Source organism: Erinaceus europaeus, chromosome 7 (genome assembly GCF_950295315.1).
Source record: "Erinaceus europaeus chromosome 7, mEriEur2.1, whole genome shotgun sequence".
Taxonomy (NCBI): Eukaryota; Metazoa; Chordata; class Mammalia; order Eulipotyphla; family Erinaceidae; genus Erinaceus; species Erinaceus europaeus.
Genome location: NC_080168.1, coordinates 111,808,324 through 111,828,030, shown reverse-complemented (window position 1 = coordinate 111,828,030; position 19,707 = coordinate 111,808,324). Strand labels below are relative to the sequence as shown.

The 19,707-nt window shown below is 55.0% G+C and overlaps 2 protein-coding genes across 10 annotated transcripts in view; one reads left to right on the top strand and one right to left on the bottom strand.

The window, feature by feature from the left end:
* RARG (retinoic acid receptor gamma) overlaps positions 1-19,707 on the bottom strand; it is a 28,447-nt gene that overhangs the window by 4,365 nt on the left and 4,375 nt on the right. For 6 of the 9 annotated variants that reach the window (XM_060195276.1, XM_060195278.1, XM_060195277.1 and 3 more), the window contains 7 exons: positions 17,753-18,083; positions 6,028-6,176; positions 5,648-5,789; positions 2,883-3,043; positions 2,553-2,729; positions 1,273-1,477; positions 482-640 (listed from right to left, as the gene is read on the bottom strand). In XM_060195276.1, the coding sequence (XP_060051259.1) occupies positions 482-640; positions 1,273-1,477; positions 2,553-2,729; positions 2,883-3,043; positions 5,648-5,789; positions 6,028-6,176; positions 17,753-17,936 (1,177 nt within the window). In that variant the 5' untranslated portion in view covers positions 17,937-18,083. Of the gene's footprint in view, positions 1-481; positions 641-1,272; positions 1,478-2,552; positions 2,730-2,882; positions 3,044-5,647; positions 5,790-6,027; positions 6,177-10,298; positions 11,522-11,574; positions 12,092-17,752; positions 18,084-19,707 lie in introns of those variants that run through there. The other 3 variants (XM_060195274.1, XM_060195271.1, XM_007518190.3) reach the window with 3 other exon arrangements.
* Positions 9,940-19,707, top strand: part of LOC132539505 (sperm mitochondrial-associated cysteine-rich protein) — a 40,001-nt gene continuing 30,233 nt past the window's right edge. The window contains exon 1 of the mRNA XM_060195290.1: positions 9,940-10,290. The gene's annotated coding sequence lies outside the window, so the exon portion shown is untranslated. The remainder of the gene's footprint in view (positions 10,291-19,707) is intronic.

Here is a 19,707-nt window from a genome sequence, read left to right as displayed (position 1 = left end):
GGGAGGTAGAGAGGGAAAGAAACAGAGAGACGTCTGCAGCTCTCCTTCACCACTTGTGAAGCTCTCCCACTACAGGTGAGGACCAGGGGCTTGAACCTGGGTCCTTGTGCACTGTAGAGCGTGCACTTAACTAGGTGCACCACCGCCTGGTTCCTCAGGCTTAAAAGGCCTCAATTCCTCTCTGTCTCTATCAAAAAGGAAAAAGGGGGGGGGGGGAGAATGGCCACCTGGGATGATGGATTTACTGTGCAGGTATCAAGGCCCAGTGATAACCCTGGTGGGGAAAACAAACAAACAAAACAACAACAATAACAAACCCTCAAGATATCTGACTAAAGCCTCTCCAGGGGCAAAAAACAGAGTCAGGATTCTAGTGTCATTTCCCTGGCTCTCATCCCTTGCCTGTCTCCCCACCTGTTCACCCCTGACCTGGGGTGTCAGCAGCCCCAAGAGAGCGAGCAGACGCCCACAGGTGACTCACCCTTGGTGCTGATGCCGCGGAGGTCGGTGATCTTCATGAGCATCCTTGGGAACATGTAGGGCTGGCTGGGCCGCCGGCGCCGAGCGTACAGCCTCAGGGCTTCCAGCAAGGGCTCCTGCAGCTTGTCCACTTTTTCGGGTTCTTCCAGGTCCATGCGGTCTATGTGGACAGTGGCAAAAGAATGATCTCCAGCAGTTCTGCCCCCTGTACCTCCCACTTGAGCCCCCGCCCAGGGCTGCTGGCTTTTCTTTCTTTCTTTTTTTTTTTAATATTTATTTATTTTTCCTTTTGTTGCCCTTGTTTTTTATTGCTGTTATAGTTATCATTGTTGTTGTTACTGATGTCGTCGTTGTTAGATAGGACAAAGAGAGAATGGAGAGAGGAGGGGAAGACAGAGAGGGGGAGAGAAAGATAGACGCCTGCAGACCTGCTTCACCGCCTGTGAAGCGACTCCCCTGCAGGTGGGGAGCCGGGGCTCCAACCCGGATCCTTACGCAGGTCCCTGCGCTTTGTGCCACATGTGCTTAACCCGCTGCGCTACCACCCGACTCCTGGCTGCTCGCTTTTAAGAGACTGTCTCTTGTTAGTCAATCTTGTACAGACTCCTATCTCAGCACCAGGATCTCGGAGTCTCTCCTTTCCCTCGACGATGCCCCTCATTTTGTCCCGTGTTCTGGGCTGCTAGGACATCCAGCCTGTGGATGGATCAGGAGCGGGCCCCAGGCAGGGGGAGAAAGCAAAGTCTGCTGTGGGGAAGGGGCCTGAGAAAACACCAGGGGGCGCCCCCGCACCTCCGCAGATGAGACAGATGGCGCTGAGCAAGCCGGTCTCGGTGTCGTCCATCTCTAGTGGCAGGAGCTGCCCAGCGAAGGCAAAGACCAGGTCTGTGAGGGGCCCAAAGCCCGCGTTGTGCATCTGGGTGCGGTTCAGAGTCAGCCCGTCGGAGAAGGTCATGGTGTCCTGTTCTGGGGTGTACCGAGTGCAGATCCGAAGCATCTGGAGGTGGGCAAGGGGGGGCCTCAGTACTGTGGGGAGGGTCACAGGCCGCTCGGAAAAAGAAGGTGCACAAGATGGTGAGGTGATCCCAGAGGGGCAGCTTGGGGGGAGAAGCCGGAAGCAGGCGAGGCACCCAAAATCTAGAGCCAGACTTTAGAGTCAGGATGAAGACAGAAAGAACTTGGAGGGTTGGAGAGATAGCTTAATGGCTATGCAAAGAGGCTTTGAATCCCCAGGTTCAATCCCCCATATCACCATAGGCCAGAGTTGAGCAGTGCTCTGGTAAGAATAATTTTAAAAAAGATAATAATAATAAAATAAGCTGGAATTGGAGGAGCTCTGGGAAGCCCCATATTGGAGAGAGGAGAAAAAATGTAGGCCAACATCTTGGTCTCATATGGGATCAGGTATTATTTTTTTGCATTTATTTATTTATTTATTGGATAGAGACAACCAGTAATCGGGATGGAGGGGGGTGATAGGGGGGGGGGGGAGAGAGACATCTGCAGCACTGCTTCACCACTTGCAAAGCTTTCCCCTTGCAGGTGTAGAATGGGGGTTTGAACCTGGGTCCATGAGCACTGTAACACGTGCGCTCAACCAGATGCACCACCACCCGGCCCCTGGGATCAAGTATTATTATTTCAATTTATTATTACTATTATTATTGTTGTTGTTATTATTTGCCAACACTGTTATTTGTGGGGGCTCAGTTCCTAAGCAACCCACCATTTCCAGCAGCCATTCTCCCCCTTTTGCTTTCTTTCTCCTTTCTTTCTCTCTTATTTATTATTTTTATTATCATTACTAAAGCACTGCTTAGCTCTGACTTACAGGGGTGCTGGAGATTGAACCTGGGACTTCAAAACCTCAGTTAAGAAAGACTTTTTGCATAACCATTATGCTATCTCCTCAGCCCTCACTCTTTTTTGATGAGAGACACAGAGGTTCCCACCTGTAGGTGGGAACCAGGGGCTTGAACCCAGGTCCTCATACACAGTACTGTATACACTGTACCAAGTGAGTCACCACCCGGCCACCATGACCCCCCCCAATAAGAGAGGTCTTAACTTACCAGGATGTCTAGGCAGGCGGCCTTGAGCAGAGTGATCTGGTCGGCAATGCTGAGTCCTGTGAAGCCCGGCAGCCGCTTGGCAAACTCCACAATCTTGATGATGCACTTGGTGGCCAACTCACTGAACTTGTCCCACAGCCCTAGGTCCAGCTGCACCCGGTGGTCCGCACTGGAGTTCTGTGGGGACAGCAGGTCAGAACGCAAGCTGACACCACCCTTCTGCCAATAGCCCAGCACTCCCTCTGCATTCTGATGTCCTCCTCATCCTCAGCATCAGACCCTGCCCCCAGCACAGCCCTGCTGCTGCCCAGTGCACTGCCTGCTCCTCACCGTGGTGTACTTGCCCAGCTGGCAGAGTGAGGGGAAGGTCTCCTGATGGGCTCGGCTGACCTTCGTGATGAGCTCTTCTAGCTGCGGGCTCAGCTCATAGCTGTCAAGAGACGCTTCTTCCTTCACCTCTTTCTTTTTCTTGTTCCGGTCATTCCGCACAGCTGGTGGGAATGGGAGCAGGAGAGGCTCAGGACACGTGCGCCTCCCTCTGGACAACCCCTCCACCCTAAATTCTGTCTTTTTTGATCAAGGCCGTGTTCCATTTTGCTGTATTAGCTATCTTTTCTTTGCTTTTTTTCTTTTCTCTTCTTTATTTTCCCCAGGGTTATAGCTGGGGCTTGGCGCCTGCACAATGGATCCACTGCTCCTGGCAGCCAGTTTCTTTTTTTGTTTTTTTCTTTCTTTTTTTAAAAATTATACTTAATTAATTAAATTTTTTTATTTCTTTATTGGGGAATTAATGTTTTACATTCAACAGTAAATACAATAGTTTGTACATGCATAACATTCCCCAGATTCCCATATAACAATACAACCTCCACTAGGTCCTCTGTCATCCTCATGGGCCTGTATTCTCCCCACCCACCCACCCCAGGGTCTTGTACTTTGGTGCGATATGCCAATTCCATTTCAGGTTCTACTTGTGTTTTCTTTTCTGATCTTGTTTTTCAACTTCTGCCTGAGAGTGAGATCATCCCATACTCATCCTTCTGTTTCTGACTTATTTCACTCAACATGATTTTTTCAAGGTCCATCCAAGATCGGCTGAAAACGGTGAAGTCACCATTTTTTACAGCTGAGTAGTAGTCCATTGTGTATATAGACCACAACTTGCTCAGCCACTCATCTGTTGTTGCACACCTGGGTTGCTTCCAGGTTTTGGCTATTACAAATTGTGCTGCCAAGAACATATGTGTACACAGATCTTTTTGGATGGATGCGTTGGGTTCCTTAGGATCTATCCCCAGGAGAGGAATTGCAGGATCATAGGGTAGGTCCATTTCTAGCCTTCTGAGAGTTCTCCAGACTGTTCTCCACAGAGGTTGGACCAATTGACATTCCCACCAGCAGTGCAGGAGGGTTCCTTTGACCCCACACCCTCTCCAGCATTTGCTGCTGTTACCTTTTCTGATGTATGACATTCATTCTCATAGGAGTGAAGTGGTATCTCATTGTTGTCTTTATTTGCATTTCTCTGACAATCAGAGACTTGGAGCATTTTTTCATGTGTTTCTCGGCCTTTTGGATCTCTTCTGTGATGAATATTCTGTCCAAGTCCTCCCCCCCATTTTTGGATGGGGTTATTTGTTGTCTTGTTGTTGAGAATTAATTAAAATTTTTTCTTTTTTCTTTTTTTAATTTTTTTCTTATTATCTTTATTTATTGGATAGAGACAGCCAGAAATTGAGAAGGGAGGGGGAGATAGAGAGGGAGAGAGACAGAGAGACACCTGCAGCCCTGCTCCACCACTCGTGAAGCTTTCCCCCTGCAGGTGGGGACCAGGCTTGAACCTGGGACCTAGCACATTGTAACATGTGCGCTCAACCAGGTGTGCCACCACCCGGCCCCAAATTTTTTATCTTTATTTATTGGATAGAGATAGTCAGAAATTGAGAGGGTAGGGAAGACAGAGCAACAGAGACACCTGCAACACTGCTTCACCACTTGCAAAGCTTTCCCCCTACAGGTGGGGACCAGAGGCTTGAACCTGAGTCCTTGGGCACTGTACCATGTGCACTCCAGCAGGTGTGCCACGGCACCAGCCCCTAATTATACTTAATTAATTTATTTATTACTTATTGATTAAAGAAAGAGAAATTGAGAGGGAAGGAGACAGAGACACCTCACCTGCAGCAGTGCTTCACTGCTGGTGAAGCTTCCCCCCTGCATGTGGGAACTGGAACTCAAACCCAAGTCCTTGTGCACAACTGCCCAGCCCCACTCCTTCCTTTTATTTGATGATACAGAGAGAAATGAGAGGGAAGGGGGGCTGCTTGACTCCTGGCCATGGCACATAGTAACATTTGTACTCTATAGGTTGTGTCACTGCCAGGCCTCACAAGAGCTTCCTCTGGTGCCCTAGTACCTTCCATATGGTACTGGGGTTGGAACTAGGGTCCTACGCATGGCAAAACACACACCCTACCCTGTGAGCTACTATTACTGCTCCTGCCCCCTCTCTCCAACCCTAGTTTCCTGTGTTTGGTTTTTATCCTGATTGCCTATTCCCTGGTATGGTCATCAGTGCCTCAGTTTCCCTATTGCCTACATCCCAGATTCACTTTGCCAGCCCCACCCAATGCCTGCAGCCCCTGCTCCTTCCCAGGCCGGGTGCTCAGTCCTGCCCTTCCTGTCACCCTGCAGAAGCTGGGGAGGGGGGGGGGCAGGATATGCAGGCAGCAGGATATCCACTTATAGCCTTGGCAGCACAATGGCGCAGGGGAGGGGGGCACCCCAGATCCACCACAGGTTCAGACCTGGGAGGGGAAGGGGGCTGGCAAGGCCGCCCTGAGGAATTCCCATTCCTAAGGCCTGGAACGTGAGAAGGTAACCCCCAGCCACTCATTCAGAGGCCGGGTTAGATGCTGAGAGGGGAGGGCGGGGAGGGGTGGGGCCTCCAGAGTGAATGGAGCCCATCCAATAGGACAGGCTGGGGAGGAGGCTGCACCCCAGGGCAGATGAGGTCTCAGAGGTCAGGGAAGTGGGGTGGCCTGTGGGAGAAGGCTGACACTCGTGGGCCAGGGCGGGCAGGGCAGGGAGCCTACCTTCCTTGGACATGCCCACTTCGAAGCACTTCTGTAGCCGGCAGTACTGGCAGCGATTCCGGGTCACTTTGTTGATGATACAATTCTTATCTCGGTGACACGTGTACACCATGTTCTTTTGGATGCTGCGGCGGAAGAAGCCCTGGCATTGGGGGTGAGGGGTGTCAGTGAAGCTGGGTGTAGTGTCCCAAACCCTCAGAGGCCTCGCAGGTGACCCCAGGCCTGGCCAACTCCATTAGCCACCTATGTGCAAAACAGCCTTCTGCCCACCCCACCCTCCAGAGGGGTAGCTCAGTCACACTCAGGTCTCCCCGATTCCTCACCCAGACACCCCCCCACACACACACACCCCAGAGCACCCAGCCCCACCGTGGACACACCTTGCAGCCTTCACAAGAGCTGACCCCGTAGTGGTAGCCAGAGGACTTGTCATTGCACACGAAGCATGGCTTGTAGACCCGGGGAGGTGGTGGGGGTGAGGGTGAGCTGGGTACCATCTCCTCTGAGCTGGTGCTCTGTGTCTCCACCGCTGGTGGGGAAGCAATGAGAGAGATGAGCATCACGGAACAAGAACCCCACAGGTCCCTGGGATCCTAGGTGGACACACACGGCTCGGCCCTGTCCCACTTCTTCCTCTGAACGGTGACTGGATGATGACAACTCCTCTGCTACCACTGATTTTAAAGCCCTAACAGCCACATAAGGGGCCTCACAATAAACACAACTGGAAACCCCCAAACAACCCCATCACTGCACCTCCCCGCCCCCCAGGACAATGCCAGCCTGAGTCCTTTCTGATACCACTTAAGTCTCCAAATTCTAGACCAAAGTCATCCTGGAAATGAATTTCTCTTGGCCTCTGTTTCCCCGATCAGACAGGAGGTGGGGGAGGACTACAGTCAGCAGCGACCTGTCATATCATCCTAAGTGGTGAGCCTCCAGCATCCACATTCCCAGGAGCCACTAGACCAGGGCTGGGAGGAGGCCAGTTTGGGGCTCCTGTGGCTAGCCCTGCTCAGTGACCTATAGAGTCCTCAGCAGGTAAAACAGAGCCTCATCTCCACTCCCAGCTTTTTCCTTTAAGAGCACCCTCCAAGTAACCATCAAATCTTTTCCCATAGAAACCATTGGGGCAAGGGGCCAGGCAGTGGTGCACCTGGTTTAAGTACATTACAGTGTACAATGAGCTGGGTTCAAGCCCCTGGTCCTCACCTGCAGGAGGAAAACTTCACAAGTGGTGAAGGAGGGCTGCAGGTGTCTCTCTTTCCCTCTCTTCTCAATTTCTCTCTGTCTCTATCCAATAATAAATAAATAAACAGACACTCCTGGGGAGAATAGTCCTCCAGGTCTGAGGAAGATAGACTGGGGGACATGCAACAGCACGCTGTACTTGGAGGGACCGAGAGGGGAAGTGACCAGCCCTGGGCCACGCTGCCAGTCAGTGGCGTCACCAAGACTCTTAGGTCTTAAGATTCAGGGCAAGGGCAGGAGAGACAGGTATTTGCTGAGCAGTTGGGGTTGTAGCTAGCCAGAGAAGTCAGGTGACAGTGGGTAAACAGGGCTGTGGGGGGAGGGGAGCTAGCTCTGGACCCTCTCTGAGCCGACATTTCCTTGGCAAATAACCCCCACAACAGCATAACAGGAGTTTCAGCTCACACCACATAGTGTGTGTATGGGGAAGGAGAAGTAGGTCACCCCCTGTTCAGAAAGCTGCTAGCACATCTTTGGGGGCATATAGTTTATCTTCAGAGGTTCAGAAAACTAAACATATAAATTATTTAACCCACAGGACCTGTTGCAGAACCAGAACCTGGAGGGCCCAAAGTTAGTGCTAAAGAACCCTAAGGTCCTGCCTATGGAGCACCCCACATACCCACCTCTAGAACACCTTCCTTCTAACCCACTGCAGGTCCACCCCCAGTCTCAGCCAAAGGGCAGAGGAATGCCCAGAAGGCAGGGGTTCGAGGAGCTCCTCCCACGCTACGGGAGGGAAGCCCTCCCCAGACCCCAGCAGGCAGAGACAACAGATTAGCATAAGAATCCTGCAGGAGTGAGCTTCCCTGATGCAAGGCAGGGAGGAAAGAAGGGTGCCTGGAATCCATTCGGGAGGGCTGCAGAAGTCACTGAGAGCTGGGGGGCTGGGGGGAGGCTGGAATGCCTTTCGGGACCCCTCAGTGCATTGGGAGAGTGCTCCTGCAGCCCCACTGGACAGAGTGAGGGGCGGTGCTCGCCGGGCGCTGCCGCCCTCCCTGCCCGCAGAGCGCTGCCTCATTTCCTCTCTTGCGAAAGGGCCTGGGCGCGGTCACACTGGCATGGGGCAGTGCCAGTGAATTAAAAGGCTGGGGGCCGCAGGGAGACAGGCCCAGGGACAGCTTTCCCTAGCTGCTACTGTCAGCCCTTCTCAGTAACCCGCTAGCTTGCTGAACCCCCCTGAACTTTCAAGTGCAGCCCAGTAGCCAGGTGGGTGAAGGGCCCCAGAAGGCCGATTGGGCCAACTCCCCTCTTCCGTCCTAGGCTAAGAAAGCCCACCGTGGGGGTGCTGGGACGCAGCTCAGAGGCCAAGCAGGGGCCCCTGCTGAGGAGGATGGGGTGGGCCCGGGGTTTTTCTCCTTTTAAAGCCCAAATTGCTGAAATTGAGGAAATTCCTGGCCAGGCTGAGCGGAGCTTCAAACAAACTCTTTATAGCCGGCTGTAAACGCTCCCAGCTGCGAGGCTCAGGGCTGCACCGCCTGCACTCCCCATCTGATGCACATCTCCTCTGGAGACACACTCACTCGCGTCAACAACACACAGGGCGCACATGCAGGCGTGTTACCAGTGGGCCCAGCACACAAGCTGACAGACAGGCACACCTAGGAAACCGTGAAGGTGGGCTCGCAAGCTTCCTGAAACTCCCTTCCCATCTGCAGGTGATCAGCTCTGCCACCATGTGCCTAGGCTTGCCAACCAGGATACCAAAGCAACCAGACTGGCACGATTCCCGTCTTCCCCCCAGGCTACTTTTCTTCTTGAGCTCACAACTATAGGGCAAAACTGCTTTCTCTCCCCCTGCGGCCAGGCAGGCCTGAAGTTGGCTTTTTGTGCCCACTGAGTCCCTGGAGGCCGAAAAGCGGGGTCCAAAGGGAGACACCAAGTTCACAGGGCCTCCATAGGTCTGAAAATAGGGTCACCCCCCAAAAAAACAATAGCAACTTTCAAGATGATCCTCTCCACCTATGCACCCTCCCAACATGCCCTCTTCCCCCATCCCATTGGGCCATGGGAGGAAGGTTGCAAATTCATAAGGACTTAGTGCAGAGAGATGGTTCCAAGGGACCTGCGTCTTTTAAATGTCTCACTTAGCATGTTTGCCCTACCCCACGCCAAAGTATGGTCTCTCCAGTCTAACACCTCCCTCTCCCAGTTCCCCAGTTGTTAAATCTGAGCAGCTCTGCCCTGGAACCCAGAGGGAAGAAAAAAAAAAAAAAAAGCCGAACTCGTAAACAGCGCTGCGGAGTGCCAAGGAGCGAGGCGCGTTGGCGGGGGCTCGGTGACCCCGCGTGCGCACTCCCCCAGCGCCCGCCGCGCCCCGCCCGCGCCTCCCCAGCTCCAGCTCGCCCCAGAGCCCCGGTTCCCCCGCGGCGCAGCCCCGGGGAAACTGGGGGGGGGGCTCCAGGCTCCCCTCCCGACTCCTCCCCACACCCCACCCTCGCCAGGCACTTCGGCCCAGGCTTCAAAGCCGACTCTCATCTGGACTTCATTTTTACTGCCTCTCAGTCCCAGCTTTTTATTACCGTTCTGGAAAGGGGTTCCAGGGCCCCAAGGCCTGGCATCTCCCATTTCACAGAGAGGGGACGATGGGAATTTGGGGACCCAGTAGTCTTGCGGCTGAGCCGCCGCCACCTCCAGAACCCCCAACCCACTCCGGGCACACAAGGATCTGGCATTAAACTTTTCCCTCCCGCCGAGGCTGTGCGTGTTGGAACAACGGGGAAGAGTCGCCTCTCTGCGTCCCACCCAAAACACATTTTTAAAGGAGAGAAGGGGGGAGGGGCGCCAGAGCCCAGCCTGGTCCCGGGCGTGCGCACCCCGCACGGAAGACACACAGGATGCACTTTCTAAAACCGCCCCCGCAGCAGTGCAGGGACACAGCCCTCCCGGCCACACGCCACGAACAGCCCCACGCGGGGCCGCGCGGACCTGCCGCGCGCCTTCGGGGGGGCGACAATTTCTGCGGAGCCCCCCGCGCCCAGCGGGCCAGGCGCCTCATTCTCTGGGGCTCTCACGCTCCTCAAATAGTGTGTTTCACGCCCCCCAACTCCCACATGTACTTTATAAACGCCACCCACGGTCCTGGGTGCCAGATTCCTCGGGGTCAGGGACCTGCGGGCACAGACTCCCAAAACACCTCCTCCTAACCCTGCAGGAGCGCATCCACAGATCCTGCCTAGACACCCCCAACAAGAATCCCACACACTCCAAACACTACTGCACACACCCAAAGGAGTCACAGAGGCGCCCGCTTTTAAAGGGCCAGTACGTCTCTGCCCACCACCTCCCAACGACAGGCTCTGAACCCCCGCCCGCACCCCATTAACCACCTTTACACCAGGACAGTGAGTCGCGGCTCACTCCTGCACCTCACACCCCACTCCCGGGCTAAGGTACCTACATTGCAGGCTGGCGGGTTGCGGCCAGGCAAAAGACTCCAGTCCAGCGAAACAGGAGCTGCCCGAGGCTCTACGCAGCAAGCCGGCCCCGGGCCCGGTCGCCCCGTACAGCCTTCGCGGACCCGGGGCAAACGTTTCCATGCAGTCGTACATCGCGACCCGGCTTGGAGGGAAGCTGGGTGCTAGGAACACCGAGGACCCGCAAGCGATTCCCCCTCCTCCCCCGGCGGCGTCCCGCTCCTGCAGGGGGGGGAGGGGGAGGGCTAGCGTAGGGCGCCCCGCTGCATGGGGGGTAAGGGGTGGGCGGGGAAGAAGGGGATCCCCAGCTGGGGAAAGGGATTGGGTGGGGTACAAAGCTGGAGCTCCGGCTGCAGCCCGGGACCTGATCACACAGGGCGCCTCAGCCGCTAGCACTGGGTAGACCTTTTGTAAAATCGAAGCCCGAGGGGTGGGGGTGGGGCTTGGAGAGCGAAGGGGGCCGGGCACCGAGATGAACAGAGCTGGGAGTGGAGCGCACACACATACACATACACTCGCACTGTGGCGCGCGCTTGCTTTGACACACATCCGTGCATGCATTTATCTTGGCAGGCACCGTGCATCTGCAAATATGCAAGAGTGCACGTGCATAGCTGCACGCACATAAAGTCATGGGTGCACATAGGTCTGCAAACACATCTGGCTTAGGAGAACGCTTGCAAACACTCGCTCTCCATAACCAGAGGCTCTGTACTTAGGCGCGTGCCCCGGTCCAGGAGAGGGGAAGAAATGCACGAGCCAATCATACGCATTTCCTTTCGAATTCCCTCCCCAGCCACCACCCCCCCCACACACACACACACTTATTTTATCTTATTTTTCCACACAACTCATTAGTCGGGAGTGTCTAGAAAGGACTAGAGAGACGGGAACATGGAGGTTCCCGGCGCTCGGCGTTTCGCTTGAGCCCGGGGACCTGCGCTACCTCCACCCCCTCATTCCCAGGCCTGGCTCCTCCCTCTCCCTCCGCGCGCGCTCCTGAGCCCAGCAGAACATTCCTGCGGCTCGGCGCGCGCGGCCTCCTCCTTCCTTCCCGTCCTCCCCACCCCAGGCCGAAGGGCCGGAGCGCGCTCCCGCCGTGAACTCTCCGGGAACCCCCCTCGGGGCGGGTGGCCGGGCGCGCTCACCTCCTCCTGACCCGGCCCCGCCCCACCCCGCCCAGGCCGTCGCCAACGCCGCGGCGGAGTCCCCCGCCCCCTCCAGTGCAGCCCCGAGTCTACCCCTCCGAGCCCCGCCTGCCTCTCGCCGGCGCGTCCCGGGACGCCTCCTTCCAAGTCCTCCCAGCCCCATCCCGCGACTGATGCTCCCTGGGCGCCTCAACTGCCTTCTCAATGCCCCTTCCTTCAGGCCAACTGCACTTTCCGAGGACAAAAATCACCGCCCCAAACTGTCCCCGCAGTGCCAACTGCGCCTGGGGGACGAAACTGCCCTCCCTCCTCCAAGGTCTCCGCGGTGCCAAGCGCCCCTCTCGGCTGTCACTGCGCGTCCGGTTGCCTTCTGGCCTCATGCAGCTGGGCTCCCGCTACGGGCCACGGCTGCCCCTTCGCCCCTTGGGTGCCACACTCAGTGCCAAGGGCTGCCTCGCAGTTCCCCCTTCGCCCCTTCCAGGCGCTGAGCGCCCTCGCCCGGCGGAGGAGAGGGTGGGGGGGGGCGGGAAGGGATGGCCACGTCAAGAGTTTGCCCTAGCCGGGCCGGGCCGACCGAGGGACCCTGTCCCAGCGACAGCGACAGCGCCAGCGCCGGCGGCGGCGACTCCCGGAAACCGCCCCCTCCCCCGCGCCCCGCCCGCCCGGCCGGCCGCCCGGCCGGCCTGCCCAGCCGGCTCTGTCAGCGCGGCTCACGCGGGGAGCGCCGGAGGTGCGGGAGCGGCGCCCGGCCCGGCCCCTTCCCCCGCCCCGCGGCGGCGGCGGCGGCAGCGGCGGCGGCGGCTGCGGCTGCGGCTGCGGCTGGGCCAGGGCGGGGCGTGCTTTTCTAAGAATCTGTTGTACCGGGTGGGGGGCTCACGGGGGTGCTGCAGGAGTGAGGCGCCAGTTTGGAAGAATAAAGAGCAGGAAGGGGTGCCAGAGTAAGGGAGGGAAGGGAAGGCAGGGTCGGCTCGGAGGAGGGGCCCGGGACTGGCTGGCGGTGGGGGTGCAGTACTGGGAAGGAGGGCCTGGATGGCGGTGGGGGCGGGAGGCACATGGAGTGACGGGGTGGGGGTAGGATTTGAAGCAGGAATAAAGAGCAAGTGTGGTGCTCTAATTTAGCATGAGCACCCTGCCCTTGCCCCATCCCAACACCCCATTTCTGAATCCAGCCATTCCCCCTATCCACAGTAAGAAGGGGGGAAAAGTAACAATTTTCTGAATCTGGAGAGTGGGGAAGGAAAAAAATATATATATATATATATATGACATATGTCATTTAAGTGCAAAAATGGAGAGTCCCCAAAAAACAAGGGGGAAAGAGCACTGATTAGTCAACTGTAAGCTGTCTGCAACCCCCCCCCCCCCGAAATCTGAAAGGTCCCAATTAAGTCAGGCCTGCCTGGTTGGTAATTAGAACCAGAAGTGGCCAGGCCACAGGGAGGGGGGTTGGGAGTGGGGCACAGGAGGAGGGGAGGAAGGGCTCCAGGAAGTCAGGAGTCCTCAATAGCCCCCCTTTCTTTTCACCAGATGCACCCCACTCCTCATCACCCCCATCTTCTGAGGGTGGCATTGCAGATAGAGAGAGCCTTATAAGGGTCCCATCATCAGGGTGTTAGGCCTATCCTTTCCGTTAACCTCAAACCCCTATTGTAGACAACCTTAGTACAACCTTGAGAAGACAGGAGAATGGGGAAATCCAGTGCCCCTCTTTTCCCCAAAGTCCCCCCAAGTCCCCCCAAGCCCTTATTGCAGCAATTAGACCCATTAGCCTTCTAGCATTTCATGGGAACCAGATGTTCTCCACCAGCCTGGTGGGAATATGGGGGGGGCTGCTGCCTGATTCACCCCTTTCCCTATGATCCCCACCACCACTGTGCACCCCTCCCAGCTAGAGTCCCCACAAAGGCATGACCCCAGAAGCAAAAAAAGTGCAGCCCACCCCCCACTAATAAGCGCGCTAGCACTCAGAGTCTGGCACCAGCACCCCTTGGAGCCTCTACCACCCTGGCAAGGATGAGTTTGGCTGGTGGGGGGCTGGGAGTGGGGGGACTGGGAGGGACAGCTAACTTCTGCATTTCTCCCCCTACCCCCTCCTGCCACCTTCTGGATGGGGCTGGACCATAGCTGGCTCTGAATTCCTCATGCTAAATTCTCCTTTTCTTGCAAAACTTTCCCTGAAAAGACCGAAGAGGGGGCATTTCAAAGCACAGCAGGCCCCGCCCCTGAGGGTGAGCCCAGACTTCAGAGTCCCACCTGAGAGCTGGAGGGGTGGGGTGGGGGGTTTGCAGCAGAGAATGGAGGGAGCAGGGAGGTGTGAAGGAGGGACAGGCTCAAAACAGTGATGCTGGGAGCGCTGGCAGGATGGGGGCTGGGACGGGGAGGGGGCCGGGAGAGGGGGGTGCAACCAGGGCCCCAGCGGCGGCGGCTTGCCCGGCTCCCCCCGCCAGAGAGGTTTCCTGTTGCAATCAAAGCCCCGTTTGTGTCGGCCTGGAGCTGGAGCCTGAGCCTGAGGAGGAGAGACCGGGAGGGGAGGGGAAGGAGGCAGGCGGCTGGGGTTTTTCCTGGAGGAGGCCTCGAGGCTGCCCGCTCACTACCACCCTCACCCGCCTGCTGCTTCTCCTGCCTCTCAGCGTCTGCACCCCTGAATTTCGTCCTAAGTGGGCCTCTCTCCTCCTGTCTAGGTCTGAGAGTCTCTTTCTCAGTTTCTCTTAAGTAAAGTCCCTTTCTTCTTGTGCCAGCCTGCCCTCCGTCTCCCATCTGACTTAGTGTGGTGGCGTCTGGGTTCCTTCCCCCAGGGCTACTGTGAACAAGTTTGAGGGACAAACCGAATGGTTTGCCAGGTCCTCAGAACACACTTCCCCTCTCAGGGAGGAGGAAGGCAAGGCGAAGCCTGTCTTCTCTCCCATCACACTCTGTTCCCGCAGACTTTTGAATCCTGGCTTCCACCATACCGGTGTTTATAAACATGGAGCTGCACAGGGACTCCAACGCCAGGTTTCCGAGCACATGTGTGAGCATGCAGGCATGCAAGCACGCACACGCCTCTGTTTCTCCATGCTCACAGGCCTGTGCTTGCCCCGGCACAAGCCTTCCCCTCCTCCAGTCTAAGCTTCTGAGATACCTGACTTACCCACCCAAGTTCCTGAAGAATCCCAGGACATGGAGAAAGCGCCCCTTCCCCTTTCCATCATGCTCAAAGATCCAGCAGTGGGAACCAGGAGTCAGCCCAGGCAGAAATTCTAGGTCTCACAGACCCAACCTCCCTCCCTTTGAGAGGACATGAGGAGAGACACAGACCCTGGGTGTGTGTGGCTTCTGCATCAGATCTAGCCCCTCAGAAGACTGTCCTATCCAGAGAGTGTCATGTGGGTCAGAGCAGTGAGAGAGGGTGGTCCCCCCCCCCCCCCCGCCCGTTGAGAGCTGCTCTCCCACAGTGGGAGGCCTCGCCAACCCCAGGAGCCTGTGCCCTCTCTTCTGCCTCCCTCTCCTCTCCACTAGATGCTGCTTGCCTCTCTCCCATGCAAGCTGTCTAAGCCCAAGCCTTCCCCTTCTCCCCACCCCAAGGCCATCTCTCTGCCTAGGCCTGTCCCCCACTGTCAGTCATACCCTCCTCAGTTACCTGCCCTGGTGCTGGCCCCTCCCCCTGGCTTTCTCCTCCCAGCCCTCCTACTTCAGGGCAGCCACTGTGGTAGCACCTGGCCAGACCCAGTCCCCTACCTTGACCTCACTTTGAACCCTGACCTTGATTTCAGTGTGGCTAGGGTTCAGGATACAAGGAGAACTTCACTGGGAACTACCTTCTGGCGCTCGGCATTCTCCTCACTACCATTCTCTGTCTCCTCTTGCAATTTACTCCAGCCACTTTAGTTGCCTTCCCCAAACCTGGGAAAAGCAAGTCCCTTACACCGGTCCTTGCACTGCTGCGCGCTATCGCCGGACTCCCAAAGCAAGTCCTAAAGGCTTGAGTTGTATGGTTCTCTGCAAGAGTTACATTACACAGATAGTAGCTCCTTCCCACTTCCTCGGGCCCCTGGGTAAATGAGGTAGGGGAACCAGCTGAGAATTCCAAAAAGGGGGGCTTTGTGTTCTCTCCTTCACCTGCCTGGCACCCAAATAACCCCTGCTGGGCCAGCCTCACCAAACACCAGCCAGACACACCAGTCGCAGCCCCATTAAGTACTGCTCACACTCACACTGACTCTTTGTTGCACACACTGGAATTCTGCATGTGATCCGTGTCTCAGGGACCTGCTGTGCGGATGGTTTTAGAACACGTGCACACACACACACACAGACACGCACACGCACACGCACTCTCACGCTCATTCCCCAAATGAACACACTCTTTCTAATAATGCTGCCAGCCCCCTCTAGTCTATCCTTGGTACATACACATGACCCCCACACCCTCCCTCAGTGGCAGGGCCCCTTCTCTGCCACCTCTTCTCTGAGATTGGGGCACTATAAAGGAGTTATCCTCCTTCCTTTCTTCCCTTTTCTTTCTTCTTTTCCTTTCTTCATATATATATACAGAGAGAGAGAGAGAAAGAGAGAGGGAGAGAGAGAGAGAGGGAGAAAAAGAGAGGGAGAGAGAGAGAGGCACCTACAACACTGCTTCACCTCTTGTGAAGTTTCCCCCTGCAGGCGGAGACTAGGGCTTGAACTGGGATTCTTGTACACAGTAACATGTGCACTTTATCAGGTATGCCACTGCCCAGTCCCTCCATCTATTTTTCTTATTTATCTACTTTTTTTTTTTTTTGGCCACAGTGGTTATCACTGAGCCTCAGTGCCTGTACAAGTTTTTCACCAGACCATATATATATATATATATATATATATATATATATATATATATATAGGCCCTGCTCCACTGGTGAAGCCTCCCAACTCCACAAGTGGGGATCAGAGGCTTGAACCTGGGTCCTCGAGCATAGTAACATGTGCACTCTAACTGGTAAGCCCAGCCTCTCCTTTTCTTTTCTTTCTTTCTTTTTTTTTTTTTGCCTCCAGGGTTATTGCTGGGGCTCAGTGCCTGCACTGCGAATCCACTGCTCCTGGAGGCTATTTCCCCCCCATTTTTGTTGCCGTTGTTGCTCTTGTTGTTGTTATTATTGTTATTGTTGTTATTGATGCTGTTGTTGTTGGATAGGACAGAGAGAAATGGAGAGAGGAGGGGAAGACAGGGAGGGGGAGAGAAAGATAGACACCTGCAGACCTGCTTTATGCTTGTGAAGTGAACCCCTGCAGGTGGGGAGCTGGGAGCTCAAACTGGGATGATCCTTGCGCTTAGCACCACATGCGCTTAACCTGCTGTGCTACCGCCCAGCCCCCTCCATCTCCTTTTCTATCTCTCCGGAGCTTCCCCTCTCTGTCTTTCCATTCTTCAGTTTCCTGTTGCCCCTAGCTCACGTGCTGAGCCTTCACCCTAGAGTCCAGCATCCAGTTCATGGGTACCCACCCATATCTGTAAGGACCTGGTCAAGGAGGACAACTACCCAGCGGGAGGAAAGGGGACCCAGAGGGTAAAGGAGAGGCCCAAGGCTTGTCTGCTGTCAGCACTCAAAGGCTTAACCCAGAGAGGGCAGGCCTGAGGGACAAGTAGGGATCTGCCAGGGTGCTGGCACTATGCCAGGGCTATAATAAGGGGTGGAATCCAGAACCTACATGGCTTGGGAAGAGGATGCTTCTGCAACACCCCCTTGATCCTCCCTGGCTTATTGCTGCAGGGGGCACCTTCTTCAGGACTGCTTCTTTCTTCCCTCCCCAGAAGCAGGAAGAGAGCTACCTGACAGTTTTGGACACACATAGCCCCCCCCCCCCCCCCCGAGATCTTTGGGTACCTGGCACTAGGTCCCTTTCCTCATTCTTACCCCTCACCCTCAGTTCAAAACAATTTCACTTGTGATCACTCCGTAAGCTGATGGACCTCCCAGATTCCTACCTTCCTTGCCTGGCTCCCTCACTCCCGGGGTACGCAGACAGCAACCCCACACTCCAACAGATCCACCCCTGGCAACCCACACAGAGGTCTCTCCAACCCAGTTGACACCCAGGAGGCCATTTTAGACTTCCAAATTTCAGGCACACCACTCCACTCTCCCACCTTAATTTGGGGGGGGGGTATTCTTATTTCTGAACAATGTCACCCCTACCAGCTATTCCATTAAGTCACCCCCCACCCCTGCCTATCCCCCTCACTGGGATCCCCCCTCTGTAGCATCTACCCACCAAATGTTCCCTTCCCCCATGTCCCTTTGCCCTCATCCCCCAAGACCCCTGAGACTCACACAGAGAGGCCATCTCCTTGGGAAGGTCGGGCTGGCCCAGGCCCCGGAAGCTAGGACTCAGCATCTCGAAAGGCGGAGAGCCCCTGAGGGCCCCTGGAAAGGCAAAGGGGAAGCCAGCTCCTGGGTAGCCAGAGCCAGGCCCCAGGGCCCCAGCCGCAAAGAGTCGCTCCTTGTTGGTGGCCATGGCCACTGCCTTGTGCGAAGTGGAGTCCCCTGGGTTCTGCAGTGGGTGGAGGAGGTCTTCAGCCAAAGCCCCTGCCCATGCCACTGCCCTGGCCTGGGAGGCTCTGTGCCTGCCCTGCCTGGCCTGCCCAATGGTTCTCCAAGAGTCCTGGGAAGAAAGAGAGGAGGAGAGATGAGAGTACCTCACTCAGTTGCCAAGCCCCAGGGTCCTTTCCCAGTTGGAGTTTTTTCCCTTCCCTGCTGCCCTGGCTCACTGAGCAGAGCAGCACTAACACAGGCTCGGGGAAACTGTCCAGGGAAGGACACACTGAGTTTCCAGGACTGGGGACATCTGGCAGACAGGGCAGTTCCCCTCAATGGAACCCTGACTCTCATTTCACAGAAGAAACCCAGCTTAAGTGACTGAAGGAAGGTCACATGGCTTTAAGGGCTGGAGCCAAGAGTCAAACTTTCTACTGCTCTGAAGAAAGTAAACATCCCTTTAGTAACCTGGGGGCCCTAAACTTCTCTGGTGGGGAGCATAATGCCGTGATTAGGAACACAGAGGATAGTCAAACCCCCCCACTGGTACTTAATCTCCCCATGCTTCCACTTCTTCAGTTGTCAACTGGGGAGAGTAAATCGGGCTCGTCTCTATGGTTATTGTGAGGGTTCAATAATTTGACTGGGGGTGTGTGTGTGATAGCCCAGCATGTTAGAGCATAGTAGGAGTTTGCGAGTTTGCGTGGGGTCCCAAAGGCCCAGGTTCAACCGCTGGTACCGGAATAAGCCAGAGTTTAGCAATACTCTGGTCTGTCTCAGTCTCACATATACAGATAAATAATTCTAAAAGAAAAGAATAATTTGATATATGGTGACCCAGGAAGTGGTGCAGTGGATGAAGTATCAGACTCTCAAGCATGAGGTCCTGAGTTTGATCCCTGGCATCGCCTATGCCAGAGTGATGTTCTGATTCTCTCTCCTTTTTCTCTAATGAATAAATCTTTTTTAAAAATCGATATATGTAAAGTGTTTTTGATTAATATTAGGACACATTAAATGCTATATGTCTCCTTTTTTCTTTTTTATAAATATTTTATTATTATTTTAATATTTCTTTATTCCTTTTTGTTGCCCTTGTTATATTATTTTAATATTATATTTATTTATGGGATAGAGACAAAAATTGAGAGGGAAAGAGGAGATAGAGATGGAGAGATGTCTGGGGGTAGATAGTGCAGTGGTTATGCAAAGAGATTCTCATGCTTGAGACACTCAAGTCCCAGATTCAATCCCCTTCACTACCATAAACCAGAGCTGATAAGTGCTCTGGTTAAAAATAAAAGGGAGACCTGCAGCATTATTCGCTGGTCTTGAAGCTTTCCCCCTGCAGGTGAAGACAGGGGACTTGAACCCCAGCTCTTTCTTGTGCACTGTGACATGTGCTTTCAACCTGGTGTACCACCACACAGCCCCTATTTTCTTCTTATTTTTTTGATGAAAGATATATATATATCTTGTTGTGGTGCTGGGGATTAAGCATGGGGCCTCTGAGCCTCAGGTATGAAAATATTTTGCATAACCATTATGCTGTCTCCCCCGCCCGCCCCTCATATCATTTATCTTGGGACCTCCTCACCCTCCCTCACTCTCTTTTATTGTCATTTCCTTCTCTGTCTTCCTCAATACTTTCTCTTCTAGTTTCTCATCCCAGTTCTTCGTCTGTATTTAGTTACTCCGTAGTCTGTTAAGCCCACTCTTTCAAATCTATACCCCTTTGTGTGCCATGTTGG